Source organism: Brassica oleracea, chromosome C6 (genome assembly GCF_000695525.1).
Source record: "Brassica oleracea var. oleracea cultivar TO1000 chromosome C6, BOL, whole genome shotgun sequence".
Taxonomy (NCBI): domain Eukaryota; kingdom Viridiplantae; phylum Streptophyta; class Magnoliopsida; order Brassicales; family Brassicaceae; genus Brassica; species Brassica oleracea.
In genome coordinates, this window is record NC_027753.1 from 2,239,069 (window position 1) to 2,259,019 (window position 19,951).

Consider the following 19,951-nt stretch of genomic DNA (forward strand, 5'->3'; position numbering starts at 1 on the left):
CTCCAATAAAAAGACCATACGTAGAAGCAAAAATTAAAATTGCACATAAGGCCAAAAATATGCGAATCATCTTTCTTGCAATGAAAAACCGGGATGGAGCGATTTGAAAATATTTGAGAGAAGATGAAATGTTTTGGATGAAGTAAATGAGTGAAGTATGAGTGTATTTATAGATGAAAAATACTGTTCATAGCCGTTTGGAAAGGGGAAATTTTTTGAAAATTTTTCTTTGTGGCCGTTGGGGTTAAATCGAGTGCACCAAAAATCAGTCTGAAAATATCGTATTAAACAGCCAATCAAATCTATAAAATTTCATAAAAATTAATAAAGGTAAAGATTATGGCAACAAATCATGTGACGGCTCAGCCGGTCAATGCAGAGTAATAAATAAATTATATGGCGGCTCGGCCGATCAATTAACAATAAACAGAATATAAAGCGGTTTGGCCGACCAATTAACAATAAACAGAATATAAGGCGGGTCGGCGGACCAATAAATTAATTAAATTATTAATAAATAATATAGGCGGTATTCCGGCCATTATAACATGATATAAATAATAGTAGAGGCGGTATACCTACCATTATAGCTGGGTATAAATGATACAAATAAATTTTACCAAATTGAAGAACGATCGTGCTGATAACGTGTTATAAAAAGAACTGAAATTTTATTGTATCGCGCGAATTTAAATAAAGCAAAATTTTATACTCGTATGAAGAAGATAACACTGATATAGAGAGAGATTTTATTATAAGGGAAAATGAATTGTGTTTAAGATATATTACAATCGATCGAAATGATCGATTTATATAGAAGTGAAAAAGTTAAAGTTTACTGTGCGTGCATAGTGACGTGAACTCCACATAATAAACATATACACATAAATGTCAATATTCGGTGCGTTGTTTATTGACATTTACTTATCTACGTTTATCACAGAAACAACATTCATTTCAATTGTTTGCTTTATTTCTTTCTTGTAAAAAGAATATTCCAAATATATTTCATCTCTAATTTGTCATTAATTATTAATAACAAATTCTGGTTTCTCATCTTTACTAATTATGCCCAACTATTTTATTTTAACATAATCCAACATGTTTAACATTATCTTATAATAAAATTATTACAACAGAGATAAATAAACAAACAAAAACATTAGATTTTATAAAGAAGCATCAGACATTTGTTTTTCCCACAAGTGATTTTATTTATTATATGTTTAGTTTGGTTTTATTAATTATGTATTTGAGTTTTTATATTAATTATGTAATTTTATTTATTTAATAGTATAAGTTTTAATTATATTTAATATTTTAAATTAACATGATCAAAATAACAACTGAAATTAGAAATTAATTTGATTATATTAAAGCATATAGTTTATTTTGGCAGAAGATAAGAGTACATAAAAGTTAAGAATTATTTTACAATTAAAAAGTTCATCTTATAAAAATGAAGATATACACATTAGATCTTCAAATTTGAAGCAATATTGTTCACCGCTTAATTTTAAAACAAGAAATGAAATACGGTTGAAGAAAAAGTTTCTTCAAAATGTAGTAAAAAGTGAAAAATGAAATGGTTGAAGTACGGTTGAATTCTAATAAGCTTGCTATCTTAGTGTTTCAAAAAAAAAAAAAAGCTTTCTATCTTAACCTTTGAACTTGTGAGGTATACTAACCCCTGGTACATGTGCTTTGTTCACGGAGCCAAAAATGAGCTGATCATGAAAAATCATAGATTAAGTTCAACTCTTTTCTTCGACCAAAAAAATAGTTTTCAACTAGTTCTATTGTATTTTCTTAAGCGAGTATAGCAAAACAAAATTCGACCAATATAGTCGCAGGGAAAGTGGCTACACTCGTGGCCATGATGGTGGACATGTACTTGGACATGAATATGATAAACTCAATACTGAAAAAAATTATTTTAAGAATTCATTCTCACAAGAAGTGAAAGAAAAACAAAGATAGTGACAAACAGAAAAAACTAAAATGTATGTGTTGTAAACCAAAAGATTACCGGCTGTATGTGTTGTAAACCAAAAGCATCTTCTTAAACTCTATCAACAACCAGTCAATGACAAAATAAAACAAAAACAAATTTGGTGTACGAAAATGAAGATAGTGATATCAACCTAGAATTTACTAATTTTTTCCCATGTGACGAGAAAAGTGATTTATTTTATAACTTTCTTTTCTGATTTATTATTCTTTGGGTTTCAGTTTTTGTTTGTTTTGACTTTTATCTTTTACTTCATTTTATGAACTAATGTGTTTTATTTTTCAGACATGGTTGAATTTGATTTATTTTATTAAGTTAGATATAGTTTTTATTTTTATTTTAAAATAATAATAAATTGAGATTTATTTTTAGCATATAATGTAATTAGTTAGAATATTTTGAAAATATGAGATATTTTCTCATTTGACAAATAAAATGAAGAAGCTAATGTCAATATTGTAACTATGTCCTTGTTCGATTACATGTCGCTGCGATTTGTAATATGCGATTTGCAATAAGTAGCGGGTTATTGTTCACTTTGTTGTCGTGTGGTCATAATTTTTTTCTTAAATGATTTCTCATATATATTTTGTTTATTTCCAAAAATGAAGGTCTACAGTTAGAATGAACGTTTCGAAGGTGACAAAATCAAACTTCTAATAATTTAAGACACATTTGAAGTGTATACCTATTAGTTTTAAAGATTAAAATTTCATAAAAAGAGAAGTAATTGGTAATGATGAAATGATGTAATAGCTATAAAATATGTTTAGAAAAAACTTTAGACATGACACACACACAAAAAAAAAAATCAGGTATTTGATAATGAAGAGATCTCAACTTGAGATCTCATGGTATAAAACTAGTAGGACATAAACGAGTCTTCGTACGAAATAATAATGAAAACGGTGAAATGTTAAGATACAAAACATGTTTAATTTCACAAGGGTTTTCACAATATGAAATTTATTAGACGTACTTTCCAGTTGTGGGTACAATTACTTTTAGTTTCTTATTAATCTGACAATAATGAAAGACTTTGTTTACATTTAATAGTTGTAGTCACATCATACTTATATGGTTCACTAGACTATGTTATATACATAAAATTTCTGAATGGTTTAAACTCCAAGAGTATCAAATTCTATCTTTTAAGAATATATTATTGCTTTAAGTTAAATTGATCTTTTATGGACTGGAATATTTATGGCATATATAGTATAATTACTTTAGTAAGTACTTGTTACAAGGACTATAAAAATGAATGTATTAGTCTATGCATTTTTGTAAAATTATTCATACAAAATTTTATTATAATTATAGTGTAGGTTGATTATTTAAGTGTTACTAAAATTCTTGAAGAAAATTCATCTACGATGGAATATTTACGATATAATTTGAGATGAAAGATATTGAAAAAGTAAATCTTTGTTTGGATTATAAACTGGGCTCCTTAAAACACACAATTATAGTGCATAAAATAACATACAATGGTACAAATAAAAAGTTGTTAAAAGATTTTATATGGATCAAACACATATTTTGAGTTGTCTAATAGTTTCAAGATAGCTTAATGTAAATAGGGATTCCTTTCGCTTTCGAGAAATCAATGAAAATTTTATTCGTATTTAAGTATAATACTTAAGGCGATAGGAGCACCAATGTATTTTGATGGTCATATAAAACTTGTCATATCATTTGTAGTAAATTTATTATCAAAATTTAACTCATATCCAAATCGTAAACACCTACAAGTGGATTAAGAATATTTTTGGTTACTTTTAAAGTATGAGTATGTGAGTATCTCCTTTCCTAACCCATCCACATTTGTTTGGTTTCGCAAATGATGGATACTTGTTACATTTTTACAACGCTAGATAATAACAAACTATGTGTTCACATGTGGTAGTATTACTATTCTTAGTGTTTTATGAAGCAAATCATGGCTCAATGTTTTCTAACCAACAATGCTTATAACTATTGATGAAACACGTCGCAAGTCTCCAAAGTGTATTTCTAAGATATGTTATCAATAATATACAAGAATGTTGTGATATATTTGCAAAGAAGACGTCTCCAATGTTATGTATGAAAACAATAACACTTGTATGGTATAATTTAAAGTAAAATTGCATCATGTATACACAATTTTTCCCCAAATAAGTTATTGTTGTAACTCGTTTTTGACAAAATGGTTTTGGACCATTTATTGATAAGTTTTGGGACGAAGACGTTCGTCAGAATAACCGAATATTTGATACTATGAAATAGTGCAATCATATGTCAGAAAACGAAATTCGTTTGAATGAGAAATGAAAGTCTAATGTGGATTATTTGTAAAATATATCACATTAGAAATATGAGGTTTAATTCCTCTTTTATTTAAAGTGGAAAAAATATATTAAAGTTTAAGACTTTGATTGTATAAGAAAAGATATTTGGACCATACATAAATTTCATGTTTTGAAATTTAGTAAATGGGTCAACATAATAAAATAATTTATCTTTTATATTGTAATGGTCAACATGAGTTATGGAATAATGCAAAGTTAATTTTGTATTTGTAACATCTCCGTGAATGCACGTCCATGTTGTTAAGAGAAAATAATTCTCAATCTCCACATTGAATACCATACGTTTTGGTCGGAGGCAAACGTAGGGTTTGGTCAGTGGACTATATAATAGTCGCTGCTCTTTTCATTCTAAAACACACAGCAATATCTAGAGAAATGAAACAATTATCCTGCTTGAAATAGTTATGTTATTTTATTTTTTATTTTTTTGTGTACGAGAGTACATCACAGAAATAGGTTCGATAGATTCTGTTTTTCGGTGATGGTAAACAGAAACAATGCTGCAGTTGTATCATGGGAATCTGAGCGCCATGCAACCGTCACACTACGGGGCGTTTAAAGATTTAAGAAAAGAGATTAACCATCTCGACTCTGCAATTATTCTTTATTCTTTTATTTCGGTATTGTAATTTTGATTTATGTTCTTATTATCTTTACAAATATTAGTTATTCCCAATGTAGTAAAATAAGGTTCCTACAGTTAATACCCTAAATTCCACATCATGATGTCTTCTTTGATAGACACAAAACTTGTCCTATCATAGATAGTTCGCTAGTTTCACCATTTTTTTTGGGTTTTAAACGGATTCACTCTTATTTAAAATCATATATATCAAAAGAGATATGACAAGTCACATTGTACCAAATTGTTATCACCAAAACATGTGGAAAAGTTGGCGACATCCATTATCTGTAAAAAATGTATGGTATAATTTAAAGGCATATATACTATTTACGATGATACTTCCAACTGCAACCTTAAAGAAGTTCGTCATTTATTGGATTGAATCATCTTATAAATTTACAGTGACAATATTGAACATTTTCTCTTAATCATAGTTTTAATTTGGATTATCTTGATATGGATTTTAACATATAATGTATTAAGCTCATTACATACAATTTTACTATGATAAATATCTAAAAGAGAATGTTAAAAAGAAATATATATAAGTTATTTTTTAAAAAATTAAAATTTATTTGATCTCCAAATTAAACATTGGGTGCAACTAGAATACATTTTTTGGAATAGAAACTTTCTGAATGCTTAATTCATTTTTATTCCACAAAATGTTCATCAGTTGCAATGAAAAAAAGGAATGAATATTCCATCTTATTCCATTCCAAAAAAAAATATCAACATTTTTTTGAAAAATCATTCCACGTAAAAATAGTTCTGGAACAAATGAAATACTAATTCCATTCCATTGGATTCCACTAATTATCATTCCTTTTATTCCACTTATTCCTTTTATTAACATCCAGTTACAACCATAATTCTTATATTGTATCTATAAGTAAATAATTTCTTTTTCATGAAATAACATATGCACAAATTTTTATTTTTGCTTCTATTCATAACTGCAAATAAGTTGTTTGAAATTGTACAATGAAACCCAAGATTATGTGGAAGCATTGTGGCATAATGGTCAATGTTTAAAGATTTTATACCAGATATGGGGTTCGACTATGATGCAACAATAGGAAATCTACCGCGGGTGAAACTACAAGTGAAGAAACGAACATGAACTTCACTAATGTTGAACTTTCGTGGTTCGCCGCTCTCACTAGTATCACTAGTTTCAATGAACCTAACATTACCTAATTAAACTATTCTCGTACTATGGTTATGGAAATAAAATGTATATCCCTTTAGTTTTCAAGATAGCCAATGAAAAGTCCACTAACAAACAATCAAAATGGTCTAATTTCTCATAAAAATGTCGATTACACTACAAGAAATATGTACATCTTTATCGCGGAAAATATGTTATAATAGATATTTCATAGCGAATTCGAAAAATGTTTTATAAAATTTGATTTGTGCCAGTGCTACGTTATATTCATAATATATATTAACTATTATTGATTGAATCAAAAATTAATTAATAATTAAATGAACCAAATATAATTAAATCAAAAATTAATTATTCATTCCATATCACTTTAAATGGTGTTTAGAGAAAGAAAAATTGTTTATGAATAATTGATGTTCTTGTTATTCTAGATAAATTTTAATATCATTTGAATTTTGTGACCAATTACAAAATATTGTGTTTTTTATTATTGGTTGAATTACTTTCATCTAATGATATTTTTATGTAACCAAGATAAATTGTATATAAATTTATATTTTATTAATCCATGTGCAAAAATCTAAAAAGCCACTTATATTGAAACAGAAGGAGTAATAATTAAAAATTAAATTTCATTTATTAATATTATTCTGGTTTACAGAATCCGGTTTATAAATCTAAACCAAAAAAGCTTTACTTAAAAAACAAAATTTAACCCTAAATCTAAACTCCTTAGGACAACATTATCGGTTGGGTCCCAAAAAAGGGTTCTAAATAACAATATTGTTATTTTAATTGATTTTGTTTAACTAATTAAATTTAAATGTAAATTGAATGTGTGAGCTAATTATATCTTGACAAGTGGAAGACACAATTAAGATGCGTTTCTTTTTACTCTTAAATAATAATTTTTTCTTGTTCTCTCTCGTACTTTTCATGTTTTTATTTTTTCTTTAATATCTACATCTTTATGAAGAACCTTGCGTTGAACGTGCTCTTAGCAGTCAACTTCAGCTCTTTTGCCGTCAACTTCAACTCCATCGATTTCTTCATCTTTGACGCCGAGACCACCAGCCAAGACCACCATAGTAAAGCTTCTTCACACCACAGCTTCTTCTTCCCTGCTCGTTTTTAGATCTGTAAACAAAACAAAAGTCAATTACAAGTATATACGCAGGTGAAAGAGAAAGAGAAAACATATAAGAGGAAAGGGAAGTGAATTTACCTATGGTGGTGGTGAGGAGGTAAAACGATCTTCTTCACCCTCGCCTCAATGGACGAGACGTCTCCTCCACGACCACCAGATCTGCCCAAGAACAAAAAAACAGATTCAAAATAGAGAGAAAGAGAGAGACATAGAGAGAGAGAGAGAGGTGACCGTGGTGGTGGTGAAGAATGCGACGAAGGGAGTGCGACAGATTTGAGACCGGTGATAACGCCAAGCTTATAACCATAGTCACTCTCCACGAGCCTCGTTCCATGTCTTCTCACTACAAGAAAACACGCGAAATCCGACGGTCATATTTGTCGGAATTGCCATATTCTGACGAAATTCGGACGAAAACCGTCGTCGGAAATATCTGGTCGGAAAAAAAAAAGTTCGTCGGAAATTTGTCACAAATTCCGACGAAATTCCGACCAGCACTGACGGACAATATTTCGACGGATATCCGACAACAAGTTTCATTGGAAGTGTTTCGTCGATAATTGGTCGGAATATATTTTCGACAGAAACCGTCGTCGGAAAAATATCCGACAAAATTCCAACGATGATGTTACTCCGATATTCCGACGACACCAATTACCGACAAAACATCATAGGTGTCGGAATTGATATATATAGTATTCCTCGACTTTGATTACCAGTTACACCCAAAATCTAAGCATTCGAAGAGTTAACTTAGCCTTGGTAGTTGTTACAATCAATTGGGCCAATAAAAAAGTGTATTGGGCTTCATCGATAGGCTTTAGAAGCTAGAATATTCGATTAGATATCGAATTTAATTAATATTGTAAGAAATAAATCTTCTCACGTGTGTGATCCTCACAAAAAAGGACAAATAATAATATTAACTTTCTTTTTTTCAGTTTGGCCCGCCGCGATGGCATCATATTCATCTAAACCACATTGTTCTCTCACATGAACCGTACGATCTAAAGCCACGTCACCTATCCGCGTCGAATTCAGATTCAACGGTTCAGATTCAATGTCAAAGACGGTACTGCTTTGTGCAGTTGGTCGAAGCTTGTAACCCTTGTCTTCTCTCTCTTCTTAAATCCAAAAACCTCTCCACGAAAATCGAAATTTATCGGAAAAATCTCTACTTGTTTCCGGAAGAAGATGACGGGAGTTGATGATGATAAGGAGTTCAAAGAGGAAACCGTGATTCTCAGCGACGACGACAGTGAAGTGGAAGAACTTAAAGACGGCGGAGAAGAAGGTTCCGACGAGGAAGAAGAAGTCGATGGAAGTGACGATGGTGACGATGATGAGGAAGATGACGACGACGAGGTCCAGGTTCTGCAGTCCCTAGGTGGGCCTCCGGTACAGTCCGCGGAAGACGAAGAAGAGGAAGGAGAAGTAGACGGAAACGGAGACGACGGCGACGATGATGACGACGACGATGACGACGATGATGATGATGACGATGACGAGGACGAAGACGGTGAAGAAGAGGTATGATTCTGAGATAAATCGATTTTGTTTATATAAATTGATTTAGGGTTTAGTCTCTGAGATGAATTGAAATTGTAGATCTAGGGTTTTCTGCTGCTAATTAGCTTAGTAGAAGTCTGGATCTGTTTAACCTAAACACTTTCCTTGACTGTTTTCTTACTGTAACTAGAAACTGTCCTGTTTTTAACTTTCTTCCTCTAAATAAAAAAAAAAAGTTGCGACTTTTCTTTAAATAATACTCAGTCTCTGTCTCTGATTGAAACTCAAAAGCTTTAGGATTCGTGAACCAATTAGATTAGAGAAAGATATTATCTTGTATACCCTTTTTGGTCCTTGTCTTAAATGGGATTCTTGGTAAAAGTTGTCGTTTGACTCTTTTGTTTGATTACTAGGACTTGGGTTTTAAGTATGAAACCAAAAGTAACATATGTTTTGTTATGTGGGAATTGTTCAGGAGGATCTTGGGACTGATTACCTAGTGAGGCCAATTGGTCGGGCTGAAGATGAAGAGGATGCAAGTGATTTTGAGCCGGAAGAGAATGGTGTGGAGGAAGACAATGATGAAGGTGAAGACGACGAGAATGATAACTCGGGTGCGGGAAAATCTGAGGCTCCTCCCAAGAGGAAGAGAGGAGCTGCTGATGAAGAGGAAGAGGAGGATAGTGATGATGAAGATGATGCAAGACCTCCGAAGAGGTAGTTTTCAAAGAATTGACAACAACAGCATGGTTCAAACAAACAGAAAGAGAGCGTTATGGTTTTTTAAAAAAAAGAAAATTTGGAGTCGTGAGATTTGAATCATTGGTTGGGGTTCATGTAAGTTTATTATGGAGCAAGAAGTAGTAGTTTAAGTTGAGTAGGGCCTTTTTTTTATTTCTCATTTTATGCAAATGTTGTTTCTTTTTCTAGTGAGTCAATAACCAATGTTTCTGGAACGATTTGCTGTCTAATGCTATTTCTCTATCAGTTTGTTCTTGTAGTATTTAAGTTTGGGATTAAACAAAATAATCAGAGTCAAATCTACAAACTATATCCGACAGTAAATCGCTCTTTGACCCAAATACTGAGAGCTCTTTAGGCAGGTTGTTATCATCTTTGGACTGAGTTTTAGGCATGTACGGTAGGCCTGAGAGGGATTCGATATCCGGATAATTTTAAAGTATCCTGATCTTTATCCGGCGGATCCATAATTTTACTATCCTTATCTCGGATATCCGGGTGTCGGATATACTTCTAAAAATTATAATATTCGGATCTGGATTTGGATCTTAAAATAAATAAAAAATAATATTAATATATAAGAAATAAAAAAATATATAATGTTTTTTAATTATTTCTATGTATAATATTACAAAATTTACATAAAATTTATATATACTATTATAAAAATAAAAATATATTAAATAAATTTTTTATATATATAGATATTACTATTTTGAAATAGTTATTAATAAAACTTACGGATCCGGATATCTGGACTAAAAAATTAAGGTATCCGGATCCGGATCCGGCTTTGACGGATCCAACATTTTACTATCCGGATTCGTCTCCTCCGGATATCCGGATTTTCGGATCGGATCCGGATCGAATCCGGATCTCGGATAAAAGTCCCGGGCCTAATGTACGGTTTGAGCCTAATTACATGCTATGGGTTTAAAAATGTAGTGTCTAATGCCTATTAGTATATTACCAAAGATACTAATCAACAAGAACAAAACCAAATGTCAAGTTCGATCTAACTGATATAGGTGGACACTGAAAGATTAATGTTTTAAGAAGTAAATCGGAAAAAGACATACTAAAAAGATCAAGAGCTGTTCAATGCAACCTTGGAAGAGCTGTTCAATGTTGGATCATATCTACGACTCTCAAAGAAGTTGTGGCAGATGTGGAGTCCATTGGAGTTCTCAGAAGATTTGGATGCAGCAAGGGAGTCAAAATGGATCCATGGAGCTCACATGAAGTGTTCTGGTAACAAGGAGCCCAACAAGTGAACTAGGAGATCTGTTGTGCGATCTACCCAAGAGGAGACACACCAAAGTTTAAAAATGGAATCTCAATCCTCTCACTTGAAGTGACTGAAGTCCATATCAGCAACCTGAGTTAGCAAAAGTTGAAGTTGGAAGGTTGTACACAATGTTCTATGTTTTAAGATTGGCTTTCATTTCATATCCATCACAGTCAAATAAAAAGAGAAAAACCAAATTGCAAGCCTAACCAAGATGACAATTATGATGAAAGAGCAAGCAATGAAGCTTAAATGGTGGTGCAATGATCGTATTTAACAATGAAACATGGCCGTTGGACCACGTCAACTCTATATTGTTTGATTAATACGATATTGTCCATTTTGAGCGTTAGGCAAACCTACATAGATTTACTTTTGGTTTCTTTTTCAAAGGACCTCGTACTAATTAGAGTTAGACATTCTTTCGTCTAAATTTCAGTGTGGGACTTTGTTTGATATCTCACATTCTCCCCGTTAAACTAAGGACCATACTCATCTCATGTCTTTTTTCTTCCTTTGAGAATGCGTCTCCACAACATCTCATTCTTTTGAAAATATTTATTCCCCACAACTTCACAGGTTCCTATGATTCTGACTTGTTTCTGACACATACCTTCTCTTCCGACTTGAAGGGTCCGCTTCCTATTTGAATGTTATTTTGGTTTTCTTGCAGATCTTTGTCAACTTGGTGCTCTGATACTAATGTTGAGATTTATTAAATCCATGTCTAACTCTATATTGTTTGATTAGTATAATATTGTCTATTTTGGACTTTAGGCAAGTCCGCATGGATTTACTTTTGGTTTTCTTCCCAAAAAGCTTCGTACTATTTAGAGTTGGATATTTCTTTATACATTAGACATTCATTCGTCTAAATTTCAATGTGAGACTTTGTTTGATATCTCACGGGAACAACCTTAGAAGTGTTCTAACTAAGCTCCTCTTCACTCCAAGCAAAGTAAGGGAGTGAAACTGGAACCCCAATGGTATTTTTTAAAAAAAAATGGGAAGCCTAATAGTAGCCAATTGTGTGTTGCTCACAAAAGAAGAAATCAACAAAGATGTGTGTGTAACAAAGCTCTCAACACTCCATTCCAAGTGAGCGGTTTGTGGACGAAATTAAATCCCATTAAAGGTCCAACAACTATGCGTTTACTACCTAAGTAGAGGAAAGATAAGAGAAGTTTACAGAGTTTCACTCAGTAGACCAAGTGGTCTTAGATATTACATATTTAAGATAACAAACTTGAATCATGACAAATGGAACAGGTCATAGTTAAGAGGAGAACCATAGTTGCATTAAGGCAGAGGAGAAGGCTGGCCTATCCGATCTCAAGCTAGAGATTCTGTTTTTCACCGTGAGAGTGATCTTTTTTGGATCCCATCTGAGGACGAGAACTGAGCTCTGTGGAGACGGTTGTTTCGCTCCGACCATAAGATGTAGAGAGTTGCCTGCCAACCCAGAAGAAGAAGAGATCTTTGATGCTTGTTTAGGGCCGTAGTTTGTAGTTGAGCCAGTATGGAATTCCAATGTCTAGTAGTTCTGAACCTGCATTTCTCTGCTATAAATTCCCAGATTGGCCAAGTAAAACTACACTCAAAAAAACAGTGGGCAATAGATTCCTCTGCGGAATTACAGAAGAGGCATTGAGGATCAGTTTGTAACCCCTAAGTGAGCAGTCTATCTCTTGTAGGACATCTGTTTCTGATCATCAACCAAGTCAAGAACTTGTGCTTCGGGATCCCCCCTGAGAACCAGACTTCTTTATACCAAGGGACCCTTGGTAAGTTAGGCTTTAGTAGGTCATAAATATCTCCCGTAGAGAAGCGCATATGAGGGTGATTTCCAGGCCTCCATTCAAGAGTGTCAACGCTATCATTTAGTGCCAAGGTAGAGAGATAGGAAATGACCTCAACCTGTTTATCTGAGCGGGCATTTGGGAGTATCCATGCGCCATTCTCCCAGAGTTCAGCTAGCGTCGCCTCCTTTGGAATCGGATATCTCAAAGAGCCCGAGGTCTCAAGAAAATCCGAAAGTTTCCCAAACGGAGACCAGTTCCCTGACCAGAAGTAGCAGGTTTCGCCATTGCCTACCCGTTGTCTGAACCACGAAAAGACTAAAGGGCGAAACTCGAGGAGCTTTTTTACCAGCCATGAGTGCTTCTGCCTAGTATTAATGACCCAAAAGAGTTGAAGATTCCCCTGTAACATCTCTTGAATAAACCATGATGCCCAGATAGAGCCCTCGGCGAAGAATATTAGCCAAATCATTTTTATAGCACATGCTGCATTCCATGCCTCTAAGTTTCTCAAACCCAAACCACCTTGTTCCTTAGCCTGACAGCAAGAGTCCCATGATACCTTAGCGGAAGCTTGAGCAGTGATGTAAACTTTTCTTTCTCATGCATTTCAATAGAAAATCTTTTGTCAAAAAAGATAAGAGAAGTCTAGATGAGCAAACCAATCCATTAAGGAGTTACACGTACACACACACAACACATATAAGTTAAAGAAGGCTGGTAAATATTTATGCAAACAAGAAAGTCTAAATTGGCTGCCAGATTTTCTACAATTTACTTCTCCTTTTTTGATTTTAAGCCAAATATTCCCGTGTTTAAGTGTTACATTTGTATTTGTAAGCTGTTTAACTAGTGAAACCAATAGCTCCATGTGAGCTTCTTCCTCTCTAAAAATAGTCTTTTAACAATCTATGATGGGTTAGTTCAGTTTGTGATTCCCTCTTTGAGAGAGCAAACTCTAGCTGAGTTTATTCATCGTCTTCACATAAATCGGTTCCATTCACAGTCTCTTTGATTCACTAAATTGATTAGTGATCATTCTCTCTAAGCTCATAGCTGTTGTCTCTGAATTCCAACACGGCAGCTTTGTTGTCCAAAATCCAACAGTGCATGTTTACAAAAAAGCTTGACTGAATCGGAGTGAGTAAACAGGAGTTTAATATTCTTAAGGTAAGCTTATACTTTTTACTTCATTAATCAGTTTAAGAACTGTATAACAAGTCATTTTATCCGTTTTTTTTTTGGATAAACTATTTTGAACTAAAGTCAGAAAACAAAACTTCAATTGAAACCTTTGAAATGGGTACTCCTTGCATGTAGGTAGAACAGTGAGTACTATCAAAATATGCTGAAATAATCAGCTAAAAAGGTTAATAACTATACAGAGTAATATATCATAAAAAAAAATTGTACTTTTAACCAATTGTTACCAATTAAAAGCAGATCAAAGATTTACATAACAGTACAATACGTTTTTTACCTTTTATAAATAAATATTTATTTTGTACATAAAGTAATATATAATTTTAAAATGTACGTATTTTAAATAATTGGTTAATATGAAAACATTTCTAAACACAATAATTTTATACTTTATATCAAGTAATTTATTGTGTTTTTTGACGTTTGATTCCTCATTAAGTATCCTTATGAACGATAAATAAAGATTTTCTGGTTTGAATTTTTATATTTTATATTTTGTTTTTTGGGAAATTGCGACAAATACTACATTCATAGTACCACTTTTCATGTTTACACTAATCACTTTTACCCTCACTTTTAATGAATAGTAAAAGACAATTATACCCCTTGGGTTAACTAATATAGACTTATGGTTATTTGAAGGGTGGAGTAGAGTTTTTGGAATCTAAAATTTACGATTCTAATAAATATATAAATAAATACATAAAATATAAAAAAAATGAAAAAAATAGTTTCAAAAATAATTTTTCGAATTTCAAAAAGAAATTTTGAAAAAAAATAAATAAATAAAATTTCAAAAAAAATTCAAAAAAAAATTATAAAAAAGTTCGAATTTTGAAAAAGTATAATTTGAAAACATAAAATAATAATTTAAATAATGATTTATTATATATATAGATAACAAGGGTACAAGAGTGTTTTGCCACTTAATGAAAAATGTATTTTTGAAAATGTCCTTTTAGTGGTGGTAAAAATGAAAAGTGGTACTATGAAAGTGGTAAACAGAAAATTTCCCCATTTTTTTTAGAAATACTACAAAAACGATTGGGGTACAAAATAACTAAATTAATATATACGTATGAATATATTAATTTGTGTAATTGGTTTGAATTTTATACATAAAACCCTGAATTGATGTGGTTTATATCAAAGAAATTTCTAGATTACAGTTATGTACATCAATGATATTAGACTTAATTTTTGAAAGTGAGGAATACGGAATATCCGTACGATGGTAATGTCGAATTGATTTTCTTAAATAATTGTTGCCATGATTTTTAGTTAAAATTAGATTTAGAAAAGTGTATTAATTAAAAAGAAAAAAACAAAGAATTCTAAAAGGTAGCTTATTAATTATTTTAGTATCATTAATTAAACTGACAAAAGAAACTTATTTAGAATCGTTAAATATATCAACTGCATGAAAGTGTAAATAACTTGCAAAATTAAAACGTAATTTTATTTTGGGAAATTGCCAAAAATACCTTTTCCAAAGTACCACTTTTCATGTTAACACTAAACACTTTTACCTACATCTTTAATGAAGGGTAAAAAATATTTATAATCTTTTGATTAACTTTCACAAAAAAAACGTTAACTAATCTAAACTTAAAACATCAACTCTAAACATTAAATCATCAACTTTAAACTCTAAACCATGAAACATCAACTCTAAACCCTAAACTCCGAAACATCAACTCTAAACCCTAAACCCTAAACTTTCAAATCTAAACCCTAAAACATCAACTCTAAACCCTAAAATTAAACTCTACACCCTAAATCTACACTTAAAACATCAACTTTAAACCCTAAATCATCAACTCTAAACTCTAAACCCTAAACCATGAAACATCAACTCTAAACCATAAAGCCCGAAACATCAACTATAAATCCTAAACTCTAAACCTTCAAATCTAAACCCTAAAACAACAACTCTAAACCCTAAACGTAAACCCTAAACCCTATATTTTTCTGAAATTCGAACCCTAAACCCTAAAACCCTAAACCTCAAATCTAAACCCTAAAACATCAACTCTAAACCCTAAACCTTCAAATCTAAACCCTAAAACATCAACTCTAGCGTTTTAGGGTTTAGGGTTTAGGGTTTAGGATTTAGGGTTTAGAGTTTAGAGTTGAAGGTTTAGCGTTTAGAGTTGATGTTTTAGGGTTTATGGTTAATTTATAGGGTTTAGGGTTTAGAGTTTACTTTTTAGTGTTTAGGGTTTAGTGTTGATAGTTTAGAGTTTAGTGTTTGATGGTTTAGGGTTTAGAGTTGAAGTTTAGGGTTTAGAGTTGATGTTTTAGGGTTTAGAGTGGAAGGTTTAGGGTTTAGGGTTTAAAGTTGATGTTTCAGGGTTTAGGGTTCGTATTTAAAAAAAAGGGTTTGGGATTGATGTTTTAGGGTTTAGGGTTCGTATTTCAAAAAAAAATTTGGGTTTAAGATTGATGGTTTGGAGTTTTGAGTTGAGTTTTAGGGTTTAGGGTTTGAATTTCGAAATAATATAATTCGAAAAAAAAAATAATTTTTTATTTTTTTAGATTTTTATTTATTTAAATTTTTATTTATTATATATATAAAAAACAAAAGAATAAGAGTTTTTTGCCGCTTAATGAATACATATACAAGCAGTAGTCACTCAGCCGATGATGGGGGAGATGCTGGCGAGTAAGAAGGATGCATTCCCAATGAGAAGGCCTTCATCTGTGCCAATAATTGACTTTGAGATAGATCGCATGAAAGCCCTGGATGTGATTGATCGTGTGGACACCATTCGGGAGCTTGTAGCTAAAAGAAGGTGGTACACATGTAATTTCTTATTTTATTTTGTATTTCTGTTTTAATATATAAATAAATACTTAAAAATATATAAAAATTGTTTCAAACATAATTTTCGATTTTCAAAATGAAATTTTCGAAAACAAAAATTCAAAATAAAATTTTATAAAAAAGTTCGAATTTGAAAAAGTATAATTCGAAAACATAATTTTTTAAAAAAAATTCTTTTTATTTAAATAATGATTTATTATATATATAGGGAACAAGAGTATACGAGTCTTTTGCCACTTAATGAAGAATGTATTTTTGAAAATGTCTTTTTAGTGGTGGTAAAGATGAAAATTGGTACCATAAAAGTGGTAAATATAAAATATCTCTATTTTTAAAACAGTTTTAGAAGGGTTGTTAGAATAGTCTTTGTATTTACATCTTTGTATTTAGAAGGAGAAATTTTATGTTTACCACTTTCATGGTACCACTTTTTATCTTTACCACCACTAAAATACCTTTTTCATTAAGTGGCAAAAGACTCTTATACCCTTGTTATCTATATATATAATAAATCATTATTTAAATAAATAAAAAAATAAAAAAATAAAAATTTATTTTTTCGAATTATACTTTTTCAAATTCGAACTTTTTCATAAATTTTTTTTTTGATTTTTTTTTTCAAAATTTATTTTTGAAAATCAAAAATTATGTTTGAAACTATTTTTATTTTTTTTTTAAATATTTTTTAAGTATTTATTTATATATTTATTAAAATAATAAATTTCACATTCCTCAACTCTACCCCACCCCATTCCTCAACTCTAAACCCTAAGTCTAGAATAGTTAACCGTAGGGGTATAAGTGTTTTTTATCCTTCATTAAAAATAAGGGTAAAAGTGATTAGTGTAAACATGAAAAATGGTACTACGAATGTGGTATTTGTGGCAATTTCCCTATTTAGAACGGTCCTGCTCATACACTAATTTTATTTAAAAAATAATTTTGTTAAAAAAGAAATATTATTTTAGAATAAATATATTCATTGTTTGGTTAACAAAATTATATTTAGTAAAGTTAATTTTATAACAATTTTGAAAGGTTAATGTTAGAATAGTCTTTGTATTTATATAGTTGTATTTAGAATAGTCTTGCCCTTACACGAATTTTATTTAAGAATAATTTTTTTAAAAAGCAAAATGCTATTTTAGGATAAATATATTTATTGTTTGGTTAAAACTTATAATTTTAAAAGTGATAATTTGTACATATTTATAATGCATTCTCTAAAACTGCATTACATTTTTGTTTCCAACATCTAAATAAATGTAGCTAAATAATGACTTTTTATTTAGATTTTACTGTATACAAATTTTGTATTTAATTAGATTTGTAATTGTTTGATTGTTTGTTTTATAAATTTTTTTGCAAAAATTCCTTTTTAGCTGCAGATAGAGACATATTCAATGTTCTACAAAAATATTAAGCTAAATCACTCAAAATTAAATAGAAAACAAAAGGGAAAAATTACATGTTTACCACTTTAATGCTAGTACTTTTCATTTTTACCACCACTAAAGGGACATTTTCAGAAAATATCTTCTTCATTAAGTGGCAAAAGACTTTTATGCCCGTTTTCTTTATATATATATAATAAATAAAATATATATAAATAAAAATTTAAATAAATAAAAATTTTTAAAAATAAAAAATAATTTTTTTTCATTTTTTTTCCGAATTATACTAATTCAAAATTCAAACCATAAACCCTAAAACTCAACTCTAAACCCTAAACCATCAATCCTAAATCATTTTTTTTTGAAATACGAACCCTAAACCTTAAACCATCAATCCTAAACCCTATTTTTTTTAAATACGAACCCTGAACCCTAAACCCTGAAACATCAACTCTAAACCCTAGACCCTAAACCTTCTAACTCTAAACCCTAAAATATCAATTCTAAACCCTAACCCTAAACTTCAACTCTAAACCCTAACCCTAAACTACTATAAACCTTAAACCCCGAAACATCAACTCTAAACCCTAAACCTTCAATTCTAAACCCTAAAACATCAACTCTAAACCCTAAACCCTAAACCTTCAACTCTAAACCCTAAACTCTAAACCCTAAATCCTAAACCTTAAACCCTAAAACCCTAGAGTTGATGTTTTATGGTTTAGATTTGAAGGTTTAGGTTTTTAGGGTTTAGGGTTTATGTTTAGGGTTTAGAGTTGATGTTCTAGGGTTTAGATTTGAAGGTTTAGGGTTCGAATTTCAGAAAAATAGGGTTTAAGGTTTAAGGTTTACGTTTAGGGTTTAGAGTTGATGTTTTAGAGTTTAGATTTGAAGGTTTAGAGTTGATGTTTCGGGGTTTAAGGTTTATAGTTGATGTTTCATGGTTTAGGGTTTAGAGTTGATGTTTTAGGGTTTAGAATTGAAGGTTTAGGGTTTAGAGTTGATGTTTCGGGGTTTAGGGTTTAGAATTGATGACTTAGGGTTTAGAGTTGATGTTTTAAGTTTAGATCAGTTAACCTTATATTTTTTTTTTGTCAAAGTTAATCAAAAGGTTATAAATGTCATTTACCCTTCATTAAAGATGAGGGTAAATGTAATTAGTATAAACATGAAAAGTGGTATTTTGAAAATGGTATTTTTGGCAGTTTTCCAAACAAAAGTTGGATTAAACGAGGCCCAAAGCTTCGGAAAATAGGTTTAATAGGTCTAAGAAATGATAACATACTAAATAGTGAAATTATAACAATAACTTAAAAGTGAAATATTTTTAACTAAAATATTTAAATAAATGATTTTATAAATATAAAACATAATTTTCATACATGTATAGTTGGGCTAACATACATCATTATATTAATTTCTCAGTTATAGACATAAAAGATCAAACATTGGAATTTAAATGTTATCTCGTATATTGAGTTTAAGTAGAATATAATTAAATTAATGTTTTAACCGAGAAGTTATTCCATACTTTCAAAACGCAGATCAAATTCTAATAGAAGATTTTTTCGATTTAAAGATAACATACGTACAAATTGTTCAAAAAAAGGTTTCTACTGTTATGAAATAACTTATAATTAATAGTATCGAGAAATTTAAATAAGAGTAGAATTTGATACCCGTAGGAAGCAAATAACACTAGTACAAGGGAGAAAGTTTATTATAAGGAAGAAGAAGAAGATGTAATGGTTTTTTGATTATAAACTCTTGTTCTTGTTTTTGGTGTACAAAAGAGTGAGATGAGTGATGGTATTTATAGTGAACAACAATACATAAAATAACAAAGATGGTGCTTAATTTGGTAAATGAGTGGGTGATCATA

General features: G+C 30.7%; 2 protein-coding genes across 2 annotated transcripts; one reads left to right on the forward strand and one right to left on the reverse strand.

Moving 5' to 3' along the window:
- Positions 1–8,402: 8,402 nt before the first annotated feature.
- Positions 8,403–9,804, forward strand: LOC106296453 (prostatic spermine-binding protein). Its single transcript, XM_013732585.1, has 2 exons — positions 8,403–8,838; positions 9,293–9,804. The coding sequence occupies exons 1-2, from the start codon at positions 8,503–8,505 to the stop codon at positions 9,536–9,538; spliced, it is 582 nt and encodes a 193-aa protein (XP_013588039.1). The 5' UTR covers positions 8,403–8,502; the 3' UTR covers positions 9,539–9,804.
- Positions 9,805–12,514: 2,710 nt separating this feature from the next.
- LOC106297204 lies at positions 12,515–13,117 on the reverse strand. The gene has a single exon (XM_013733489.1). It carries the CDS (start codon positions 13,115–13,117, stop codon positions 12,515–12,517), a length of 603 nt encoding a protein of 200 aa, XP_013588943.1.
- Between the last annotated feature and the right edge of the window lie 6,834 nt (positions 13,118–19,951).